Source organism: Physeter macrocephalus, chromosome 9, assembly GCF_002837175.3.
Source record: "Physeter macrocephalus isolate SW-GA chromosome 9, ASM283717v5, whole genome shotgun sequence".
Lineage (NCBI taxonomy): Eukaryota > Metazoa > Chordata > Mammalia > Artiodactyla > Physeteridae > Physeter > Physeter macrocephalus.
The window spans coordinates 79,945,095-79,968,890 of record NC_041222.1 but is presented as its reverse complement, the minus strand read 5'-3'; the positions used below and the strand labels follow the sequence as shown (position 1 = coordinate 79,968,890).

General features: G+C 42.6%; 1 protein-coding gene across 1 annotated transcript in view; it reads right to left on the bottom strand.

The window, feature by feature from the left end:
- AOPEP (aminopeptidase O (putative)) overlaps positions 1-23,796 on the bottom strand; it is a 382,025-nt gene that overhangs the window by 18,299 nt on the left and 339,930 nt on the right. The window contains exon 13 of the mRNA XM_024132866.3: positions 13,723-13,839. Coding sequence (XP_023988634.1) covers positions 13,723-13,839 — 117 coding nt within the window. The remainder of the gene's footprint in view (positions 1-13,722; positions 13,840-23,796) is intronic.

Below are 23,796 nucleotides of genomic sequence, written 5' to 3'. Positions count from 1 at the left end.
GATGGAACAACTGACACTGCAGAAATACAAAAGATTATTAGAGATTACTGCAAGCAACTATATGCCGATAAAATTGACAACCTGGAAGAAATGGACAAATTCTTAGAAAAGCACAACCTTCTGAGACTGAACCAGGAAGAAACAGAAAATATAAACAGACCAATCACAAGCACTGAAATTGAAACTGTGATTAAAAATCTTCCAACAAACAAAAGCCCAGGACCAGATGGCTTCACAGGCAAATTCTATCAAACATTTAGAGAAGAGCTAACACTATCCTTCTCAAACTCTTCCAAAATATAGCAGAGTGAGGAACACTTCCAAACTCATTCTATGAGGCCACCATCAACCTGATACCAAAACCAGACTAGGAAACAAAACTAGGAAACAGAAACAAAACAAAACTAGGAAACAGAAACAAAACAAACCTAGGAAACAGAAACAAAATCCAACGGCACATTAAAAGGCTCGTACACCATGATCAAGTGAGGTTTACCCCAGGAATGCAAGGAATCTTCAATATATGCAAATCAATCAATGTCATAAATGATATTAGCAGATTGAAGGAGAAAAACCATATGATTATCTCAACAGATGCAGAAAAGGTTTTCGACAAACATCAACACACATTTATGATAAAAACCCTCCAGAAAGTAGGCAGAGAGGGAACCTACCTCAACATAATAAAGGCCATATGTGACAAACCCACAGCCCACATCGTCCTCAATGGTGAAAAACTGAAACCATTTCCTCTAAGATCAGGAACAAGACAAAGGTGCCCACTCTCACCTTTATTATTCAACATAGTTTTGGAAGTTTCAGCCACAGAAATCAGAGAAGAAAAAGAAATAAAAGGAACCCAAATTGGAAAAGGAGAAGTAAAACTGTCACTGTTTGCAGATGACATGATACTATACATAGAGAATCCTAAAGGTGCTACCTGAAAACTAGTTAGAGCTAATCAATGAATATGGTAAAGTAGCAGGATACAAAATTAATGCACAGAAATCTCTGGTATTCCTATAAACTAATGAAGAAAAATCTGAAAAAGAAATTAAGGAAACACTCCTATTTACCGCTGCAACAAAAAGAATAGAATACCTAGGAATAAACCTACCTAAGGAGACAAAAGATCTGTATGCAGAAAACTATAAAACACTGTTGAAAGAAATTGACGATGATAGAAACAGATGGAGAGATATACCACGTTCTTAGACTGGAAGACTCAACACTGTGAAAATGACTATACTACCCAAAGCAATCTACGGATTCAATGCAATCCCTATGAAACTACCAATGGTATTTTTCACACAACTAGAACAAAAAATTTCACAATTTGTATGGAAACACAAAAGATCTCGAATAGCCTAAGCAATCCTGAAAAAAGAAAAACAGAGCTGGAGGAATCAAGCTCCCTGACTTCAGACTATACTACAAAGCTACAGTAATCAAGACAGTATGGTACTGGCACAAAAACAGAAATACAGTCAATGGAACGAGATAGAAAGCCAAGAGATAAACCCACGCACATTCGGTCACCTTATCTTTTTTTTTCTTCTTTTTTACAAAACAGAACACTTTTATCTGGTCCATTGGAGCCTGAGTCTGGAAACACCCATGGAGAATCATCCTACATGGATGGTACTGACAATTGATAAAATAGCCTCTGTGTCAAAAGAGCTGCCGTATGTACAGGGTTAAAAATACTCACAGCTCAGAGTAAAAGGAGGAATATAAAGGAGGCCCAAAGGGGAGTCTAGTGCTTCTGGGTTCTTCTCTAGGTGTAAACCCACCCCCCTGCAAGCCCCATGGGAAGCAAGAAGCCATAGACTTGGCCACCTGCTGCCTGGGGGCTGCAAGGCAGTGAGGCCAGGTGGCCCAGGAAGCTGGCCTCAGTCATCCTGGGGCAAACTACCATATGACCCAGCAATCCCACTACTGGGCATATACCCAGAGAACACCATAATTCAAAGAGACATGTACCACAGTGTTCACTGCAGCACTATTTGCAATAGTCAGGACATGGAAGCAACCTAAGTGTCCACTGACAGATGAATGGATAAAGAAGATGTGGCACATATATACAATGGAATATTTCTCAGCCTTAAAAAGAAAGGAAATTGAGTTATTTGTAGTGAGGTGGATGGACCTAGTTAGTCTGTTATACACAGTGAAGTCAGTTAGAAAGAGGAAAACAAATACCATATGCTAATACATATATATGGAATCGAAAAAAAAAAAAAGTTCTCATGAACCTCAGGGCAGGACAGGAATAAAGACGCAGATGTAGAGAATGGACTTGAGGACATGGGGAGGGGGAAGGGTAAGCTGGGACGAAATGAGAGAGTAGCACTGACATATATACACTACCAAATGTAAAACAGATAGCTAGTGGGAAGCAGCTGCATAGCACAGGGAGATCAGCTCGGTGCTTTGTGACCACCTAGAGCGGTGGGATAGGGAAGGTGGGAGGGAGACGCAAGAGGGAGGAGATATGGGGATACATGTATACATATAGTTGATTCACTTTGTTATACAGCAGAAACTAACACAACACTGTAAAGCAATTATACTCCAATAAAGATGTTTAAAAACAGAAAACCACAATGAGATAGGTCTTCACACCCAGTAGGATAGCTAAAATGAAAGACAGACAATAAGAAATATTGACAAGGATGAAGAAACACTGGAACCCTCATACACTGCTGGTAAAGATGTAAAATGGTGCTCTGGAAAACAGTCTGGCAGCTCCTTAAAAAGTTAAACAAACTAACCATATAAGCCAGCAATTCTACTCCTTAGGTATAAGTCCGAAGTGAAAATTTACGTCCACACAAAACACTGCACCCAAATGTTCACAGCAGCATTACACATAACAGCCACAAAATCCAACTGTCTATCAACTGATGAACAGTTAAACAAATGGGGTTTACCCATACCATCAAAAGTATTTGGAAATAAAAAGCAAAGAAGTACTGATACGTGCAAAACATGGATGATTCCTGAAGACAGTATGCTAAGTGAAAAGAAGCCATTCACAAAAGGTGTATGTGATCCCATTTGCATGAAAGTCCAGAGTAAGCAAATCTGTAGGCACAGAAAGATTAGTCTGGTTGCCAAGGACTGGAGTGGGGGGGGAGATGGGAATGACAACTAAAGGGTACAGGGTTTCTTTGCGATCGGATGATGAACACATTCTACAATTGACTGTGGTGATGGTTACACAGCTCTGTGAATACATACGAAAAACTACTGTTGTGCACTTCAAAATGGGTGAATTGTATGGTATATGAATTATTTCTCAAAAAAAGTTGCTATTAAAAACAACCCAAGAGTCAAGCTGGGGAAGGCTGTTTCAGGTTATGGTACTACTCTACGCAGTCAATTCCTGAGGCGACTACCTGCTGTCCTGACAGTGGAGCCAGGGGGACAAGCCTGCTCTGGGCTGCTGCTGGCTGGCTGGCTGCTCTCCCCAGTGCCTGTAGATTTCCACGCTCAGCGTGGTCATCTGCTCCTACCCACAGATCCGTTGGTCTATGGAACACAATTCCATGTGGTTCAAAGCTGCAGCAAAGCAACATGTAGACCAAGTAGCTTTAAAAATCATTTTTAGTGCCACACCATAAAGTCTGCTGTTCTTTAAATTTTATACCCTGACAAACATACAAAATACCATAATTTGCACATAAACGGGGGTCCTTTCATTTTTTAAAACAATTTGAATTCAATAGAATTGTTTTCTCTTTGCTATCAGGTAGCAGCACAAACATTCGCCCATAAGAGGCATAAGCTGCCAGGGAATCCTGTAGGATCTATGGAGCACCGCCTCCTCCCTAAAGGGCAGGTTCAGGGACCATACTTAGGCCGCTGACGCTGTGGGAAGCTCCCACAGACTACAGGAGGAGCTCATTTTATCTACAGCCTGAAGGTTCCACAGCTTGAAGGCCAGAGAGAGTGAACTCTCAAATCCTGGTGTACCATGGAACTAGAGAGCAAAGGAGGGTGCGCCGGAAAGGCACCAGAAGAAGAGCAATCTGGAACGATATTTTGGCAAAAGTGAGCCCTCTATTTTAGGGCACTGAAGGCAAACTTTACATGGTAATATGACTCTATAATTGTGAAAGAAAATGGCAGTGGCTCACAGACAACTGTGTGCTTTTCTTGGGTGTGGATTTCAGTACAGAAATCTCATACAAAAATATATAAACTATTGATGGAGGTATAAAGAACCTAGAAACACCAATAAAACCCCACATGTTGATTTTACTCACAATAACATTAAAGACAAAAGGAATAGGAGATGTAGCTGGGTTTGGGGCACTATCAAAAGAAGAGCGTCAGGGCAATGTTATTTATTAACCCAGAAAATGTGCGCATCTCCACATCTTTCTGAGAAAATCTGTACTGACTTGGCGGGGGGGAACATACACAGATGGCAAGAGGTGATAATGCCCCTTAAATCTCCAAATATCTGTACAGTAGGACATGCTGCTAATAAGTACAGTGGAAGAAAGAATGGCAAAGACTTTTCTAATAAAGTCTGGCTGAACCTGTAGCTAAAAGCCTGCCGTTAAATGCTCTTTTCCTCTTTTATTTAACAGATAAATTCTAAATGTTCTGACTGATTATAATTGTTTACTTAAAAGGTCTTTTCAGAAAAATTAGGCAGATTATGCCACCAGTGGCTCATTTTTTCTTTAAACAAACATCTGATCAGCCACAATGTCCTGTAACAATTCAAGGTAAATAAAACACAGGCCCTGGCCTCAGGAACAAGAGAGGAATACTCATCTAAAAACAAACAATCAAAAAAAAAACAAAGTCCTTTGTCATTTTAGATCAGTTTTCAAAAATCCTCGTATCACTGTATAACGAAATGGAGACTTTTTTTTTTTTTTTTTTTTTTTTTTGGTATGCGGGCCTCCCTCTGCTGTGGCCTCTCCCGTTGCGGGGCACAGGCTCTGGACGCGCAGGCTCAGCGGCCATGGCCCACGGGCCCAGCCGCTCCGCGGCATGTGGGATCCTCCCAGACCGGGGCGCGAACCCGGTTCCCCTGCATCGGCAGGTGGACGCGCAACCACTGCGCCACCAGGGAAGCCCTGAAATGGAGACTTTTTTGTTACAAGGTTTCCACAGAAAAATTCTAGGGGCACTGAACTGAATAACAGAGAAAGAAAACTCCAAGAAGAAATATCTAGAGATATCTTCCTGACTTTGAAGAAATGTTCTAAAGCAGTAAATGTTTCATAAACCAAATACAACAAAGAAAAAAAATACACAAATATAACTAAAGAATTATATAAGAGCTTTTTATCCCACATTATAAAAGGCACATGTTTTAAAAATCCCAATATGTCTAAGCAACCAAAGAAAATCACCCCAATCCCTTTTATCAATCCATACCCTGGCCCAGCTTTCCAAACTCTACAAATTACAATGCTGTGTCAAAATGACAGCTGCATCCCTCACCAGGACTGTTTTAGCTTTTCAAAAAATGGATATTAAGTCACACTACTTATAGGTCACATCCTAAGGTTCAGATCCATCCATGTTTGACCCTCTGATTTGCAACCTGAGCTTGACCATGTAACGGAGGCAAGGAGCCAGACCCCTTGTCCCTGGGAAGAAACTGACAAAACGGCCCAATGTTGGATATGGCAGGTGTCAACCTGCCTTTCTGAAAGCTCCCATTCCATCTGGCTCCTTGTATTTTACCCCGGAAAACCACTTTGCTAATTGCACCACACCGTTCCAACCCTCCACAACGGTCTCTTTTTTTTTTTGTCTGCGTTGGGTCTTTGTTGCTGCACGAGGACTTTCTCTAGTTGAGGCGAGCGGGGGCTACTCTTCGTTGCGGTGCACGGGCTGCTCATTGCGGTGACTTCTCTTGTTGCGGAGCACGGGCTCTAGGCACGCAGGCTTCAGTAGTTGTGGCTCACGGGCTTAGCTGCTCCACGACATGTGGGATCTTCCCGGACCAGGGCTTGAACCTGTGTCCCCTGCACCGGCAGGCGTATTCTTAGCCACTGAGCCACCAGGGAAGCCCCAACAGTCTCCTTTTTATGTTCAATCTGAAAACCTGCCTCCTGGCACACTGTTCCACAATGGTGCCTCCTGACACCGCTGGGCAGTGACCTGGGGAAGCCTGGGGATATGCATTCCCCCACGACAGACTCCAAAAGTGAAGGAGGGGAGGAAGAGGCGCCCACCAAGGGGGCTGGGGCCGGCGCTCTGGCACTGCTCCTACGCTTGGGCCCTGGTGACCCTGCACAGCCCTGCAGTCCTGCAGGGGCCGTGGCGCCAGCCCGGCAGGCTGCCCTCACACACCGCCGTGATGACAGGACCTGACATCAGCAAGGCCGGTTTCTGCCTTTGTGCTACTTAGATTCTGCATCGAGGTGTACCAAAGGGGAAGGAGGCACCAAGTTCAGCACACCGCGGTTTACTAAATATACACTGTTGCGCACCCTGAAGCTGCAACAGAGCCGCTGAGATTACATCTAACCTCTCCTCTAAACTCTTCCTGTGAGGAGCACAAAATAGAAATGTTTTCTTTATTTTGTAGCCAGAATACTACAGAAAAGCAGCCAGGGGAGAAAAGGGGCGTGCTGAGCCCCTCAACGGACGGCAGGGAACGGACCCTGAACACTGTGCAGAAGACGACGGTCATCGTGACCACAAGGAGTTTTAGCATAAAGGGAATGGGCAGAAATCACAGCTACAGATCAGTCTTCGATTTTAAACATACGATAACCTGACTAAACCTTTATTCTAGCTGCTCCACGACATGTGGGATCTTCCCGGACCAGGGCTTGAACCTGTGTCCCCTGCACCGGCAGGCGTATTCTTAGCCACTGAGCCACCAGGGAAGCCCCAACAGTCTCCTTTTTATGTTCAATCTGAAAACCTGCCTCCTGGCACACTGTTCCACAATGGTGCCTCCTGACACCGCTGGGCAGTGACCTGGGGAAGCCTGGGGATATGCATTCCCCCACGACAGACTCCAAAAGTGAAGGAGGGGAGGAAGAGGCGCCCACCAAGGGGGCTGGGGCCGGCGCTCTGGCACTGCTCCTACGCTTGGGCCCTGGTGACCCTGCACAGCCCTGCAGTCCTGCAGGGGCCGTGGCGCCAGCCCGGCAGGCTGCCCTCACACACCGCCGTGATGACAGGACCTGACATCAGCAAGGCCGGTTTCTGCCTTTGTGCTACTTAGATTCTGCATCGAGGTGTACCAAAGGGGAAGGAGGCACCAAGTTCAGCACACCGCGGTTTACTAAATATACACTGTTGCGCACCCTGAAGCTGCAACAGAGCCGCTGAGATTACATCTAACCTCTCCTCTAAACTCTTCCTGTGAGGAGCACAAAATAGAAATGTTTTCTTTATTTTGTAGCCAGAATACTACAGAAAAGCAGCCAGGGGAGAAAAGGGGCGTGCTGAGCCCCTCAACGGACGGCAGGGAACGGACCCTGAACACTGTGCAGAAGACGACGGTCATCGTGACCACAAGGAGTTTTAGCATAAAGGGAATGGGCAGAAATCACAGCTACAGATCAGTCTTCGATTTTAAACATACGATAACCTGACTAAACCTTTATTCTCTGCCCCTTCAGTATGCCTCTCCAGAGGTCGGCTGATAACGGAATGTTCTCAGTTCACAGAAACTATGCTTTTGGCCCAAATGAAATTCAAAAATGAGCATCGGAGCTGTCAGACTTTTATGGGCCTGCAATCATGCCTTCCACTTGTGGACTTCAAATAAATGCTGTGGTATTTTCTTTTCAAATAAACAATGAGTTCTCTTACTGACAAGTATTAAAATCCACCCCCTCCCTGCATATGTAAAACCCACCAAGGGAGGAGGCCAGTTTACATAGTTTTCAAGGGCTCTTCCACCTGCGCCAGAGGAAAGGCAGTGGTGAGGGAAAGGCCTGCAACGTTGGATGTTCTTCCATTTGCAATCAACCTTGAAAGTGTCCTTTTCAGAGCAGAATGCAGACAGATGCTGGCATGGCTTTCTCTGGGTGCTAGTGGTAAAACAGATTTGTCCTCACTCACTCACCTGTTTCCTTAGATTTACTTGCTACTACTACTTTATTTTGCAATTCCTTCTTTCTCTTCCATGTGAAACATTTTGTTTTCACCTCCCCCAGGGTTACATTCTTTGGAGCCCTGAGAGAATACAGCCGGCTCAGGGTGGCCCCTAAATGTAGTTAACCATGTTCTAGCTATTCCACTCTGTATTGTAACCATCATTAGGCACTTCATTAGCTGAGATGAAAAAATTGCCTTTTGTGGTCGGTTGCTGCTTTAGAGCAGTGGTTCTTAACCAAGATGACTTTATCCCCCAGAAGATATTTGGCGATGTCTGGAGACACTTCTGATTGCCCAAACAGGGGTGGAGTGGGGAAGGGAGAGAACTGCTACTGGCATTGCAGGGAAAAAAACTGGGGGTGCAATACATCACCCAATGCACAGGACACCCCACAGCAGAGAATTATCCACTCCAAAATATCTGTAATGCTAAGGTAGAGAAACCTTGGTTTAGAGCAAACCACACCATACCCGACCCCACCGAAAAAACCGCCAAGACCCCAGATTAAGAATTCTGTGACCAGATGCTCAGGGGCTCCTAACAGTTGGTAGCTTGTACTTCTTGTCTCTCTTTCTCACTGCCAGTCCTGACAGGTTAAAGAGACAAGACAAAGGTTGTCTGAGCTAAATAAAATTTGACCATTTCACGCCAAACGAGAGAATGTGAATCTTATATGACAAGAAATTATGCTAAAACTTCTCCTCACGGTGTTAACAATCCCATGAAGAGGGGGTTTATAGCTCCATTTTAATCCTGAGGAGACAGAGGCTCAGGGACCTTGGCCACAAGTCTGAAGGCAGGAAGCTGGTGAGGACCATGAGATCGTCCTGTTCCACGTTTTCCAAACTGTGGGCTGCGACTCGTTGGTGGGTCACAAAATCAATTTGCTGCATCACATCGCACATTTTTAAAGAAAATAAAATAGGAAATAATAGCAAATATAAGAGTAAAAACAGTTTCGTAAAGCTGTTTTTGCCAGTTGGCCGTGGTCAAAAAGGCTGACAGCCAGCAGTCTAGTCCCGGTACTGCTGTGCAGACGAGGAAAAAGGGACCCGGGAGGGTGGGCAACTTGTAAGTGGCCACCAGCCATTTGGGGACCTGGGACCAAGTCCAGCTTTTTGCTAAGTTGACGCCTCTGCCAGTACCAGGTGCACGGCCTGGGTGTCTAGATGGAATGGAGACCTGGAAGAGCAGTACCCCTGAACAAAGACTGGGGCATGGAGCCAGGGCAAGATGGAGACACTGTGCCCACCCCTTCCCACCCCACCCTAACCCAGGAGGCCTCTTCCTTTCAACCAACAGTACTTTCGCAAATACAGTGAGGGGGAGACCTGGTGCTGGTAGCGGCCTCTCCCAGAAAACTAAATTTCTGGCTCAACCTACCAACTGAAACATCAGAGCAGAGCACGGTACCGTGGGGACCATTCTGACGAACATCCACCACTCCGATCTGAGCCAGATGAGACAGGGAGTGGCTGCTTCCAAATTTTCTGAAATTTCACCTGAGGGGTGCCCCAGTTTTGAAGTGTTCAACTGCAGTCTGTAGAAATAGTTGCTTCAAGGTCAGTCGTGGGGCTTTTGGGGAAAAAGGTCACAGAGCCAAGTTGGGTGGAGCCTCTCTTCATCAACATAGGAAAGCTATTTTTGAGGCTTAGGAGACCTGATAAAGCACGCTGGAAATTTGTTATTTTAAAAAAGGATCTCAGAAAATACCTTTTGTTTGAAGAATCAGGTGTTTAACATGTTTTAAAACCTTTTGGGTCTTTATTGGAACCAATATGTTCGGAAATTGTAGACAACGTATTCCTGTGAACTAAGTTTCCCTTTAAGTTCATTTTCTGACCTGGCATGGCTAGAGGCTTCTTTGATTCAGGAGGTAAAAGATGGTAACTAGTCCTGTAGTCAGTGTTACTTTCCAGGCTAAGGAATACAAACGTTCCTCCTCCAAAGCCCCACTTTTCACGTGGTGACCAGAGTGGCCAGGCAAGGCACAAAATGGCCTAAGATGACATGCATTACTGTACCTAGCTTATTACATCTGTCCTCATGCACTTTTCCTTTAAGATTCTGAATACAAGGTGTCCCTCCCTGCAGGGCAGACTTGTGTATTCACACCACATGTGATGCAGGCACACGGAGGACAAGGGGCGCATAACATGGAACAGCGTTCCCCCGACATGCCAACAGCTGGCAAAGAACATCATCCACCTGGTCGCCATGCTCGGAAATCCTGACCAACAGATTGGATTCTCTGAATACAACCGGAAACACAGAAGCAACACAACTAATACAAATATTGAGCTACACAAAGAGCATCATTAAAATAAACTTCCCAGTGAGACAGCACCAGCCCACCCACAGACACAGAAGGAGGGAGGGAAGGGACAAGTGGGCACGACAGCAAAGAAGCTACAGCAACTACTGAACAGAGGGAGCTGATTCATGGTAGCACAGGCTTCTTACACAGTCGAGACTTCTGGTACATCAAGAACATGCTGCTCTGCCAACAAAAGAGTTCTGCAGTGCGCTGGGCAATTAGGAGCTGAAACAAGCTACGGAAATAGCAGGCTCACCTTCTCAAAGAGTGACTTCACATCTGTGCTTTCAGGAGAAATGCTAGTCCGAGGAAGAGTAGGGGGAGCCTTTCTTCACCTCCTGGAAACAAGAGGAAGTAGCCCCCCGCCCCACCACTGTCCTGAGCACTCCCTGCTGCTGTGCTAGAGACCCCCACCCCCACCCCCGTCCTGGGACTGAAGTCTTTCCGCACAGACACCTAATCCAGCACCATGGTCCCAGGGCCTGTGACAGCACCCTGAACAAAGAGTATCAGCACAGTCACTCACATTGCTCCTCGCCAGGAAAATACCACTCCACATACAACCTGCCACTCTCCAGCTCCTTCAGCCATGTTTTGAATGATGGCTATTTATTAACTATTTAAAAGCCCTGATAATAACTGAAAGGGACTATCCTTATATGTTTGGTCAAGGAGAAGCACCAAGAATAAAGTCAGAATCCTCATTTTTCCAGCAAATAACAATTCTTTCTCCCATGAAATGTTCTGTCACTTAAAATAAAGGCAGATGGTTAGTCAACGAAATTCCTGCTAATCAGTGTCACAATAAATCACACTTAACTAATAAAGTTTCTAGAACATACCCTGGTTGGCCAAAATCCTGTTGCTTTTCGGGTTCTGAGTGACCTTTCAAGGAAACCTCACAGTGAGATAAGCTGTCAATGTAACTGACTACGTGCCAAGGCCTTAGAGGGCCTGGGAAGGGGGCAAGGCAGTGGCACGTTAGGCCTCAGGGCCTTAAGGCCCTGATCTGGGCCCTACCCACCCCTGACCTCAACCCTGCAGGCCCCAGAGCAGGGGTCAACAAACTCAGAAGGGGGCAGGCCAAGCCAGCCCACAACTAGAAGTGGTGTGGACGTTTTAGAAGAGTTTTTTAAAGGAACAACAACATAAAGAATTATCTTGAGATGTGATAATTATATGAAATTCAAGTTTCAGGGTCCATAAACAGCTTTACTGAAACACAGGCACGTCTGTTCGTTTACATACTGCCTATGGCAGCTACAACAGCAAAGTTGAATAGTTAGTTGTGACAGAAACCGTATGGCCTCAAATATTAAAATCTGCTCCTTTACAGAAAAAGTTTGCTGACCCCTATTATCCTAGAACATGCCATGCTCACACACCTTTGCACTTGCTGTCACCTCTGTATGGAAATCACTCCTGGCCCCTTGGCTTTGTATGGCCAACTCCTTCTTGCCCTTAGGTCCTGGCTCAAATGTCACTTTCCCTCGTGGCCTTTCCTGAACTCTATCTAGAGACACCTAGCTCACTTTCACCTGCAGTCTCCTTTGTAGCTCTTATCTGAAACTCTCCTGCTCATTTACTTATGAGCTGTCTTTCTAGAAGAATCCAAACTTCCTGAGGGTGACCCTTGCCACTGCTGTATCCCTAGTGACTGGCAGAGTATTTGTGAACTGCATGAACGCTGACCACGCTAGTTACTTAAACCAGTCAAGCCTCCCTCAGGCCCCAGTCTCTCATAACCAAAGAGCCAACCAAGCCTGAAGAGACTGCTCTGGCTTTGGGCATCATGATGCAGTCTGAGACGCAAAGAAGCAACCAAAATAAAACCTGCTATATTTCTCGAAGGTTTAAGAAGTTACATGTAACAACTAAGTTGAGCTGTAAGCTAAGAACACAGTGTGCTGTATGTTTATGCCAACAGGAAAGGGGTGGGGGGACCAGGGTCTACCACCTCCCAGCTTCTGGCAAGAAGTGGGGGAGTGACAGGTGCCCAGCACCTGCTTTGATCCTCCCGCCTTCGTCGGCCCACTGCCTGTCACCGGGGCCTGGCATTTCAGTGGTATTCAGCTCTGATTAAAGCATAACCTCATGCCTATAAATAGAAACGTCTCTTAAACACTAATTAAAAATAACAAGCTGCCATTTGGAAACTCCTATAAACAAAAATATAAGAGCTGAAATAAACAGCAACAGTTGCACGTCTGATCTACGCCGAGATGGGTAAAGAGATACATATGTCTTCTCTGGAGTTTTTCAATTAACTCCTGAATTTACATAAGGGTTTTAACATGTATAACAGTGCCCATCTTACCTTTTAATCTAATAATGAGCTGGCTTTTCTCCATTTACTCCATTTTAAGAATTGTGAAGTTAATTTTTAATAATATTTTATTTAACCCAACATGTCCAAAATGTCATTTTGACACTGTAATCAATAAGAAGAAATTATTGAGACATTTTGCTTCCTCTTTTTATACTATGTCTCCAGTGTCTGCTATGCATATTCCACACTTACAGCACACCTCAGTTCAGAACAGCCACATACCAAGTGCTCAACAGCCACATGTGCCTAATGGCTGCCATACTGGACTGTACAGTTTTTAAACGTTCATTTATTCTCAACTGAACACACAAATGAAACCTACTTGCCTTTAAGGAGTTTTATATGAGAGAGACTATGTGCTTTTTCACTTAAGATAACTAAATAATTTATTATTTTATATATTTAAAAAACTCTGGAACTCATCTTAGGATTCCCATTGCATTCTTCACAATAAGCTAAAAGATATTAAGGACCCCATCATATTGCTTTCCCACAAGCATCCAATTTTGCTTTTCAAACCATGGCTGTTAGATTTAGTTTTCATTTCCTTTACACACGGCTCCTTTCCTGTCCGAGCTGAATGCAACCAAGAAGCTCTGGCACATCTCAGCCAAGTTTCCTTAATGTGCAACAGGATGGCACCACCATCATGCACAAGATGACCCACCCAAGTTTATAATTCAAAAACCCGCCTGCTCGTTCCTTTAGGAGACTTATGTCCATCTTAATGATTTAAGAAGAAAGAGGGAAAAATTTAGGACCTCAAAATACCCTGGTAATGACCAGGATCAGAGGCCCCCTGCTGGAGCAAGCGCCACCAGGGAAGCAGTTTACTCTTGGCTTGAAGTGCTGCTTTTCACTCGTAAGACACAGCATGGGATGCTGCTTACAGAGTTCCAACAGTTTGGGACGCAATGAGATCATCATTCTTCACCAACAGTGAGGACCCACAGTGTAAATTCTGAGGGTGTTCCTGGTTACCTCTGCATCCTGCTCCGAGAGGTGGTACGTCCTCTCAAGTCTTTGCAGAGTTCGGGGATTCATAGTCTTCTGCTCCAAGAGATGCTCCAGAAGCAAGACCAGCTGGTCTGGAAGAAGCTGAGGACAAAACCAAACAGCCTGTGAAAATGCCATTCAGCTTACAAGAAATTAAACCCAAACGTTTAGACCAAAGACAGCAAATCCAGGGTAACCTGGGGACTCCCAGCAGCTGTCTGAAACATGGGAAGACTGTAGACTTTACTATGGTAAAACCTCAAGGTTTACCTTGTATCCCCAAAGACACTGCATTCTGGGGCCTGATTAAGCCCTATTCTCCATGGCTTTTCATGTCAGTTCTATATTTAAGAGCAGATCAAAACTGAGTTTACCTTGTTTATTTTTTTAGGTTGTACACCATAAATTTTTTTAAGGGGTACAACATGATGACTTAAATGTGCACACACACTGTGAATGATAAAAACTGTGCTTATCTTAATAAAACATTATCATGGTTTTATTAGATCTTTTTCTCTACAGCATGCATATGCCAAAAAAAGGTCATTTAGCCTAGACAAATACTCAAGAAACCATCTGATCTTAGGTAAACACATGCAAGTTTAACAGAAATAAGCAACTTTCAGATTTCCTTCTTTAGCATGTGTCTTGCAAATGTACACCAAGAAATAAAGAGCATGTAATGAAACTAGAACCATGTTTCACAATCCTTCCATTATAAAAACTGTAAGTTTATTATTCCATTAAAAAGAAGGTTGTATGTATGATTATACACACGCCCAACCACATAAGGTCACTCAGTTCCCTGAGTTTTCATACAGGATAAGTAAAAATGGTATTACCACTTAAGGGCAAAGAGAGGAAGATGTTTTTATATGGTTCAAAAATAACACAAACTAATCTGTGAACAAACAATACTTGTGAAATCCAAGAACTTAAAATATCTGTCTTATTCACTCTTGTACCACAGTGCCTAGATCAGCCTCTAGCATAGAGCAGCACACAAACTGTTAACAGAAGAAAAAAAATCAATTTAAGATACATCTTGTAGGAACCAAAATGTATTTATTCTAAAATGAAGGTTTTAAAATAATTACTATGAATTCCACTATTCTCGACATTTAGCTTTTCTCCATTCCTGATTATGCCCAGGCAATCCTTGTCAACTAACCCAAATGTACAGTTCTGGAAGTCAATACTAGAGCAACAGAATATTCATAAGAACACCTAGATTTTAATCCCCATTTTGTTACTCTAAAAGAAATTTCAAAAATTATTGGCTTCTCCCCTACCTCTCTTTACCTTTCAGCCCCCAAGTGTGCACTGCACCTCTGCCTGCCCCTCCATTCACACACACACTCTTTCAAAATGCGCTTGCAGGAAAACCCAGCAGAGACCGCATGCATGAAATTTACCACATAATTCCACAAAGAAAGCATTTCTTATCTTTCCTCACCTCACCTTTCTAAGGTCTAATTAAACCGCCACTTCCCTCCAGACAGACAGACACAAATGCACAACACTTGATTCTTGGGTATTTTCATTTCATAACATCACTCCATCCACTACAGAGTCATGCTGTGGATCCTCTCTCAGGCTGACAGGAGAAACAAGGTGCCTCAGCAAAACCAGAGTGTTACGATTCAGCACTGACCTGTGAGATTATATGTGAGAACACTTAATTTCCTTCCATTAGAACTACTGTGTTTGTAAGATGCTTTAAAGATATCAAATTACTATATACTAGTAAAAAAAATGCCATTTTTCCATTTTCTACAGTTTTAGACACATGAGGCTACTTTTATGATATTAAAAGACATCTGCTGTTTTATAAAACAGACCAAACTCAGAACCACCAGCTTCTGGGGAGCACGCACACCCCTGTACGCCACCCGCAGCACGTGCACTCGGCAGGCAGGCACTCCTGGCCGCGGGCAGGGGGAGGGGTTACCCAGCCTCTGGCATTCCTGACCAGGCAGCAGGGCTAACACTGTTCCCAGCCTTTCTGGTGGCCCCTCTCACTGTGGCTCCGTCTCCTCAGCTCGGCCCAGCCGGGCCTGGCACCCAGCCTCCCTCTCTGGACCTTCCTTCCCTGTGCTCCAGGAGGGGCCCCTTCTCTGGTGGGGGCTAAGCCTTCAGCCCCAGCCGTGAGTGTGCCCCTCATTCCCCGCTAAGGCCACTCTCCCTGATTGCCCTCCTGCATTTGAACCCTTCTCATGGAGCCTACTCTTTCTCCCCAAAATGGTCTCTCCCCACCTGCCCCACTACATCCCTTTCCAAAGTGTGCTCCACGTGGCCCCCACCCTGAGGCGGGCCTAGGCGCCCCTCCAGCAGCAACCCATCTGTCTGTACTGGGGCAGGGGAGGGGAGGGTCCCAGATCGGGTCAGAAGGGCTAGCCAGTCCTGCATCGCCATGAGCATGCCCAAAACTGGTCAGCAGAGCTTCTACAGGCAGCCAATCCAGGGCAGCAACAGCTACTCAAGAAGACAGCTTCTGGGGAAGGGCCCAGCCTGATACAGCACAGAACACCCACGGGCTGCGGGTGGCGGCCTTATTCGCTAACTAAGTGCAGCAGGAACAAGCCCAGCCAATTTGCAGAACTGCAGAGAAGGGAAGAGTAGAAAGAAAAGCATCTCCCTATTACGTGCCTGCGCTTACAAAGAGGCCTATTGTTAGAACCCAAGCTTAGGATTTGGTTTGAACTAGAGAGACCCAGGGAGGAAAGAAACCCTGAGTAAGACGACTAGCTTGGTCCTCAACTTACCCCAACTGGGTCGGACCAATAAACTCCTGTTTAAAGTCAGAGAATTACTAACATGGGAACCTATCAAAATATCTGGATTCACACTTTTGTATCTCTCGCAGTTTTCTTCTAAGCAAAAAGTTCACACACACCTGCACAGAGAAACAGAACCAGAAGGATGACTGAAAGCTCTTGTCCTCTCCTCATTTTATGCAGTGGAAAAATATCTAAAGCCAAGCCCCCTGACTTAAGATGGGCAGCCGAGATGGAAGGGAGGGAGGAGTCAAGCCTTTGCGGTTCTTTGTTAAGTTTAATTTGCTTTAATTGGAGAAAGGCAAAGAACAAGCAGGCACACACCCCACCAGCTCTCCCTCCTCCTTCACGAAGGTGCCTGGCGGCTGCTTCAAGAACTGCCTTGCTCAGAGGTGGGCAGGGGCACCAAGGACCAACAAAGAGGCTGAGAACATTCCTCCATAATGCTGAGAGGTCTTCAGAACGGACCTGTGTAAATGACTCTCCTTAGTAAAACAACCTGTAGCCATCTGGCTTTCAACTGTAATTCTTCCAATTCGGTGGGGATGGCGGGGGGGGGCTTGTATTTCAAATCGGTGATCAAATGCTATTTTAGTACACAGACAATAAAATTCAGTATCTCTCACTCACAAATGAGTAAGTAAACATTACATAATTTTTACATGAGATTACAGACCTTGGAAAGAGAATACTGAAGCAAAAATGTGGTAAGCAGCTTGCTTTAATACAGCATATTTCTCTTTGTAAAATAAACACTTACTCCCTATAAAGCCACCCTATAATGAAAAAGAAGTACTAAGTAATAAACCAAAATGTTCGCAAAGCAACTGAGAGATATCATACCCCAGCAAACGTGTTCAGACGCAGCGCTGGGTGCCACCCGCCCTGGCAGCAAGCACAGGGGCGTTGGGAAATGCTGTGTGGGTCACTCCACTCCCACCCATGTAGAAATCAAATTAAATTTCACATGACTTCTAGGCCCACTGTGTTTAATACAGCAGTGTGGGGCGATGGGGTGGAGACAGACACGGCTTTAGTCACAGCATGGAGTGATTAAGAAAAATAAAGCACATGCCTCAGAGCATTATCTCCTGAGAAGGCAGCTCCTTCAAACACTAGAAAAAGAACCTGCCTTTATTTCTGAGGGTCTAGTAGTGCTCACACCCACAGTTCAGCAATGACAGAAAGAGCAAGTTCTTTCCTTTGCACAAACTAGGAACTCATGATGAGGTTATTATTTTTTTCCATATGGAAACCAGCTCGGTATTTTTAAAATGCATCTGCCTCAGAAACTTAGACAAAATAAGAGTGGGGTGCCAAAGTCACGTGGGCACTTGAAATAGAGAACCTCACAACACTGGAAAACTTACTCGAACACAAAAAATAAAACACCAAAGGAGGTCAATACATTGAGATTTGTTAAGAATTCTGGAAGTCTGTGTTCTTGCTCTAAACATGGAGGATTCCATGGCTGCTAATTACCCAGAAATGCACAAAGAGAAAAAAAGTCTACCTCGTAATTTTTCCCAGTCAGCCTAAGGGTTGAGGCAAGCTGCGCAAGTTTGAACAGTTCTAAAGAGCTCTTATACAGGCTCTTGGAAAGAAAATATGGATTTTCCAAACACACCCTCCTAGTCTACAAGCAGCACAAAGAAAACGAACCTTGACTCTTCCAGAAGCCTAGAAACCTCCTTCTACTGTCACGGGGGCACCATTCACTCCTGGCTCCCTGAAGACCAACCACACAACCGAGGCCCTCCACCATTTCTTCTATAAGCAGGACTGCGAAAGGGCCAGCTAGGCTCCTAGCTCAGAAAGTGCCCCATACGCATCTCACTACTGACCTTCCACAGGCAGGAACAACACAGGGAACCCGGGGCCCACGAACATCCACGTCCACTGCCCGCACCCCTCCAAAAGCAAAGGAGGGCACCGCCCCTCACAGCCCAGCTGGCACGCTGCAGCCACACACGAAGGAAGTCTCAGACTCCCAGACGGGGAATGAGCCTAGCACTAATGCAGCCACCGAGGGACAGTGGCGTGAGTTCTATTATTACCTCACTATCACTCTGGGATCTGCGCCTAAATGAAGCATGCTTCCTCCCTGATGCCATTTCCTCTTATCCTGGCTGGAGACTAAATGCAGATCAATGGGGGCAAAATACATATGATGTCACTTCAATTTACAGCAATGGCCTCCCTCTCTTTCGGTCTGCCTGAAATACACAGAAAGATCAATTCTTCCCAAAAATGGTTAAAAAATGCTTAGGGAGCATTCTTCTTCCAGAAAAGCATTCTCTGCTATATTTGTCTATGTTACTACGGCAGGAACTGTTTACACTGAACAAAAACAGAAAAAATGGGGGAGGGAGGAAAAATCTCAAATTCTCCTGTACGCTGGCTGAAATTCAACACAAGCAGGGTCCAAACCAGAATTGGGGAGGCTGACCTTTGAAAGTCACATGTATTCTGGCATAGAGGCACAAAAGAGACAGCAGTTCTCCTTTGCCCCTTGGATTAGAAAGGTAATCCCACAGATATAAAAGGTCTTTTTAATAAGATTTCCCCCGAAGTCTAACAAATTCCTTTCTACGCTTCCCAGAAAACACATCCACCACACTACACACCCTCAGGTGCCCTGAAGAGTATCAGAACACTGGTGAAGTTGACTTTGCCTACTCCAAACACTAGCCAGGACTATGGTTCTCACTTCATTGTTTGTATAGGATCTTTCATCTGGCACTTTCTTAATGATAAACATTTTTAAGTGACAAAAATGAACTATTTGATAATATATACATAGGAGAATGTCTGGCCAAGAGCTGTTGTCAACAAGGATATCATGATATAATTAAAATGGTTTTAGTCTAAAATAGTAACTTATATAGAAGAAAAACACAATTGTTCTCAACTGCTTCTAGAAACAAAACTTACCAAAGAAAAACCATCCTTTCCATGTTGAAGAAAAACAATACATTTTAAAGAATTGACGAATTTAAGAATTAAAGTCTCTGGTTCATATTATTTTGGGGACATAAATTTGATTTGCCAACCAGTGAAAGTCACTAAATAAAATTAAAAGTGAAAATAATTTTCTTCAAAATAAAGAAATCAATGAATAGATGTATTTATCCAGCATAATCAGTATTTCTGAGTATCAAACATCTTCAGGGAGTATGCCTATAGACAAATTTTAGGAAAATTCAAGCAGAAGCAAATATTTATATAATTCAGTTCACACAGAAAAAAAGCATATTTACTATATTTTGGGGAAAACAATTCTAACAGCTACAGTTGAAAAAGACTACCGAACTTCTGAGCCATAGTTTGGTTGTGGTGCTTCCAAAAGTGACACCACAGTGACCAAAACAGACACCATCATTAGCAAAGAGTACCTGAAATAATTCATTGGCATAAATCATTCTCATATCTCACTCATGTCAGATTATAAGGGTCAAATTTTCATGTGCTAACACTTACCTAACGTTTGTAAAAAATATTACCCAAACTATATGCAATTTGATACAAAGCATATTATTTAAACTACATTAAATGCAGTCCTCCTGTCAACTCTTATAATCATGTGTACGCTTATGGTTTATGTTATAACACAGTTTGAAAATAAATCTTTGTAAGCACCCAAATTGAAAATTCCCAAGTATTTTACAAGAGATTCTTGGTATCTTTGCGTCTGCCTTCCCTATTCAGGAACTTGCCAGACCAATAACCAAAGGGGCCAAAGGGAGACCATTCCTGATCTGAATTTTATGCTTCTCAAGAAAAACATCGCTCATGAAGAAGAAACTATAAATTCCTAAGTGATTCAGTCCATTCACCCTGCCATGATAAAACACATGCTCCACGCAGGGCTTGTTTAAGGCTTTCTAAAGAATTTGGAACACTTGAAAGGCTCAGAGAATAGGTCTAACTTTTCTCGTATTCACAGGTTTTTGGTTTGTTTTTTCTTTTAATAGAAATCTGCTTCTTTTCCTTTCTTTAGAATTAATGCTCTTATCTAAGTTAATATTGTATTTAATAATTGATTTATCTTAAGAGTATACATTTTATGAATCTGAGTTCCTAAGTTATAAAGTGATATTTTCTAATTCAAAATTCTGGTTGCATACCAACTAATTTATGACCTCCAAAAGTCCACCATATGAATATACCTTTACCGTGAAAACTGTCAGTCAAAATCTGTGTGTCAAAATCGTGGCTACGGTATATAAGCATCACACAACAGAATATTACACAGCTATTAAAAAGAATGAGATGTTAACTGTTTCTGTAATATGCTGAGATGGAGAGAAATATTATTAAGCGGGGGGAAAAAGTTAAGAACAGAACATAGACTATGGCTGAATTTGCGTGAAAAATTTTCTAAAGATATACAAAAAGGAATTAAGTAACGCTTCACATCAGCTTTTTCTCTGAGTAACCTACGTGAGCAGCTAGCTGCCTGGCCTTTTTCTTTTTCCTGCCTCCAGATCAAGCTGAACTATTTTTCTTAAAACATGTTAAAAATTTCCCAATAATTTACTTAAAGGAGAGAAGATCCACTTTATGAAGAAATTTAACACTGCAATCTAAGCACTGAAATGCGTAAATGATTAAAGCACATGCTCTAACAAAATACTGAGCTAGCAACCTGGAAACCAGGGGCTTCTATAAAGCAGTTAGAAGCAGATCCCCTAGCAGGAGTGTGCACCTAGAAATCTATCAGAGCCTCTCTATTCTTAGTCATAACAACAGTATTTCAAAGCAACAACATAGATATCAAAAGTTCTGATGTCAATACTTCTCTACGTAGAGATGAATACCATTAAATGTAAGACATAAGTTATGTGCGAGCAATGTGCGAATACTGAAAGAATTTTAGAGCAGCTCCCTCACTGTGATCTATTGAAAGTCAGCCTTCGACATAAGGGTTTATAAGAAATAAAGAATAAAAGAGAAAAAAAACAACAGAAATAATGAAAGAATTTAAAATTTTCCAAATGCTTTGCAAATATACATGAAGCACTGCATCAGTTATGTTGTCATTTATAATATAAATGAACCATCAAATATTTTCAGAGTTTTTTCCAAGGGAAAAAACAGTAACTGTAATTTCATTCAAACCAGAATTTCTTCCTATCTTCCTTCAACTTCCACTACTACCCCCAATATATCAAAATTAGATCGTCTGTGAGGGATTATTTGTTACAAATTTAACACTTCTAGAAAATAACCGCCATATACATTAGATTCTTCTGGGTAACATTCAGTTGAGTTTCTTTTCTATAGCTATGTTCCTGGCAAAAAGTGATAATATGCACAAAATTAAGGTGTTCATATGCACAAATACAAAATCCTTAGGAATATTCAGTCTGAAAACAGTTTTCCTCTAAAAATTACAGGTGATTAGCAAATGGGGGGAGGGGACACAAGCATTTACCGAAATTAACCTCCTTAAAATTTTATGGACAAAAATAGGATCCTCCTCTTTTAAGTTTAAACAATAACTGAGTTCAAATAAAACCATATTTCAACTTCTATAAAAAGAATGTACCTTTTTAAGGCAACTCCCTAAGGGATGGAACCCTATCTTGCTCATTTCATGTGCTACCTACCTCATGCCAGATACTCAAATGTTTATCAAATTTAAATGAAGGACTTAATGTCCAATACGGTAAGATGGAGTAATAGAGAAAAATGACTGCAAGAACAGCTGTCAAGCAACCATTCAGTGATTTAAATAAAACTATATTGAAAGAAAATTTATATAGCTACACATGAAAATTCAAGCCAGAAGTGATTCTCACTTCTAAACGAAGATGAATCCAAAAATACACAATTTAAATATATCAATTTTAAAAGTTTTGTAAACCTTCTGTATAATAGATTCTTACTCTAAAAGCGAACGGTAAAATAACGGAAATGCCTCCTCAATTATAATCAACTGTAATCAACAAAATGATGGTTCTGCGATGTTTTAAAAGAACTATCTAATGAATAAGCTAGATTGTAGTGTTTGTAACAACCCATTTTGCGCTAAATGCAAAGACTCAATAGTATGTCTTACAAAGACCTGTCCCTTTGCTTTCCACAGTCTCCTTGTTAAAACTTGTTATTACAGATTACATTTTTTAAAATTATCAAAACTAACATCTATAAAAAAGTAAGCCACAAAAGCATTTTAGAGATAATGACACCAACAAGAGTTGCAAGGTGAGAAAAAGACAAGAAACAGAAGGAAGGAGAAACGAAGTCATACTCTGGCGCTCGGCTCAGACAAACGACTTGGGAATGGACACACACATATACTCAACAAATTTTTAAGGAGAGAGCATAATTTACAAGCAAATTTCACTCTTGGGTATTTATTCTGGTGTAAAATACTAACATTCCATTACTCCTAGTTCCTGTCCTTTCTTCTTCATAGGTTCACAGTCAAAACAACATAAATACCTTTTTGATTAGATTTTAATTTCTCCTGTTCTTCTTACATTTTCTACCAAACCCAAACTACGCATAAATATTAGCCACACGTCCACAATTTGTTGTGGTTTCTGTCATAAAGTTGACAAAGAAACATATCCTTAGGGATATGTATAGCCAACCACAACTAAAGAAAAATTGGGGGGGTGTGAGGTGGAAGAGGGTAGGAGTCCAACTACAAGAATTATTGCTGGAAAAATAAAGGAATAAAGTTGTTTTTACTTAATAAAAATGTGTTGAGAGTATTGCACAATTTACTATCCAATGTCTCAGTTTTCTTTCACAGAATGATTTAATGTATATAAAGCACAGGAGTCAGATTTCACTCAAATTCTGTACACTTTTGGATTCTAGTCCAGACATTTTATATCCCGGATTAACTCTGAAAAGTTTATGAGGAATAGAGCAAAGAATTAACTTCTTAAGGGTCACTTAGAAACTTACAGAAATTCATATTATTGAAAAAAACATGGACTTAAGAGCTTCAGGAAAAAGAAAGGCAAAGAACAAGTTTCACATACTTTCAAGAAATGTTTCCCTCATGTTTAACTCTTCCTTTTCTCTCTTCCACCTCAATACCAGTGCAGCTGAAGGGAATAAAAAGCTCTTAATGGGTCAGCATTTTGTATGGAAGAGAAATGGCTGTCTTACAGATGCACATCATGTGAGAAAGTGAAACAAACAGGTGAATGGGAAACAGAACAATAAACTACCTGCACATGAATGATGCCAGGTTTGTTTACCCCAAAGTTGCAGGCTATGTACCAAGGGCTGAATAATTCATAAATTAATGTACTTTCCA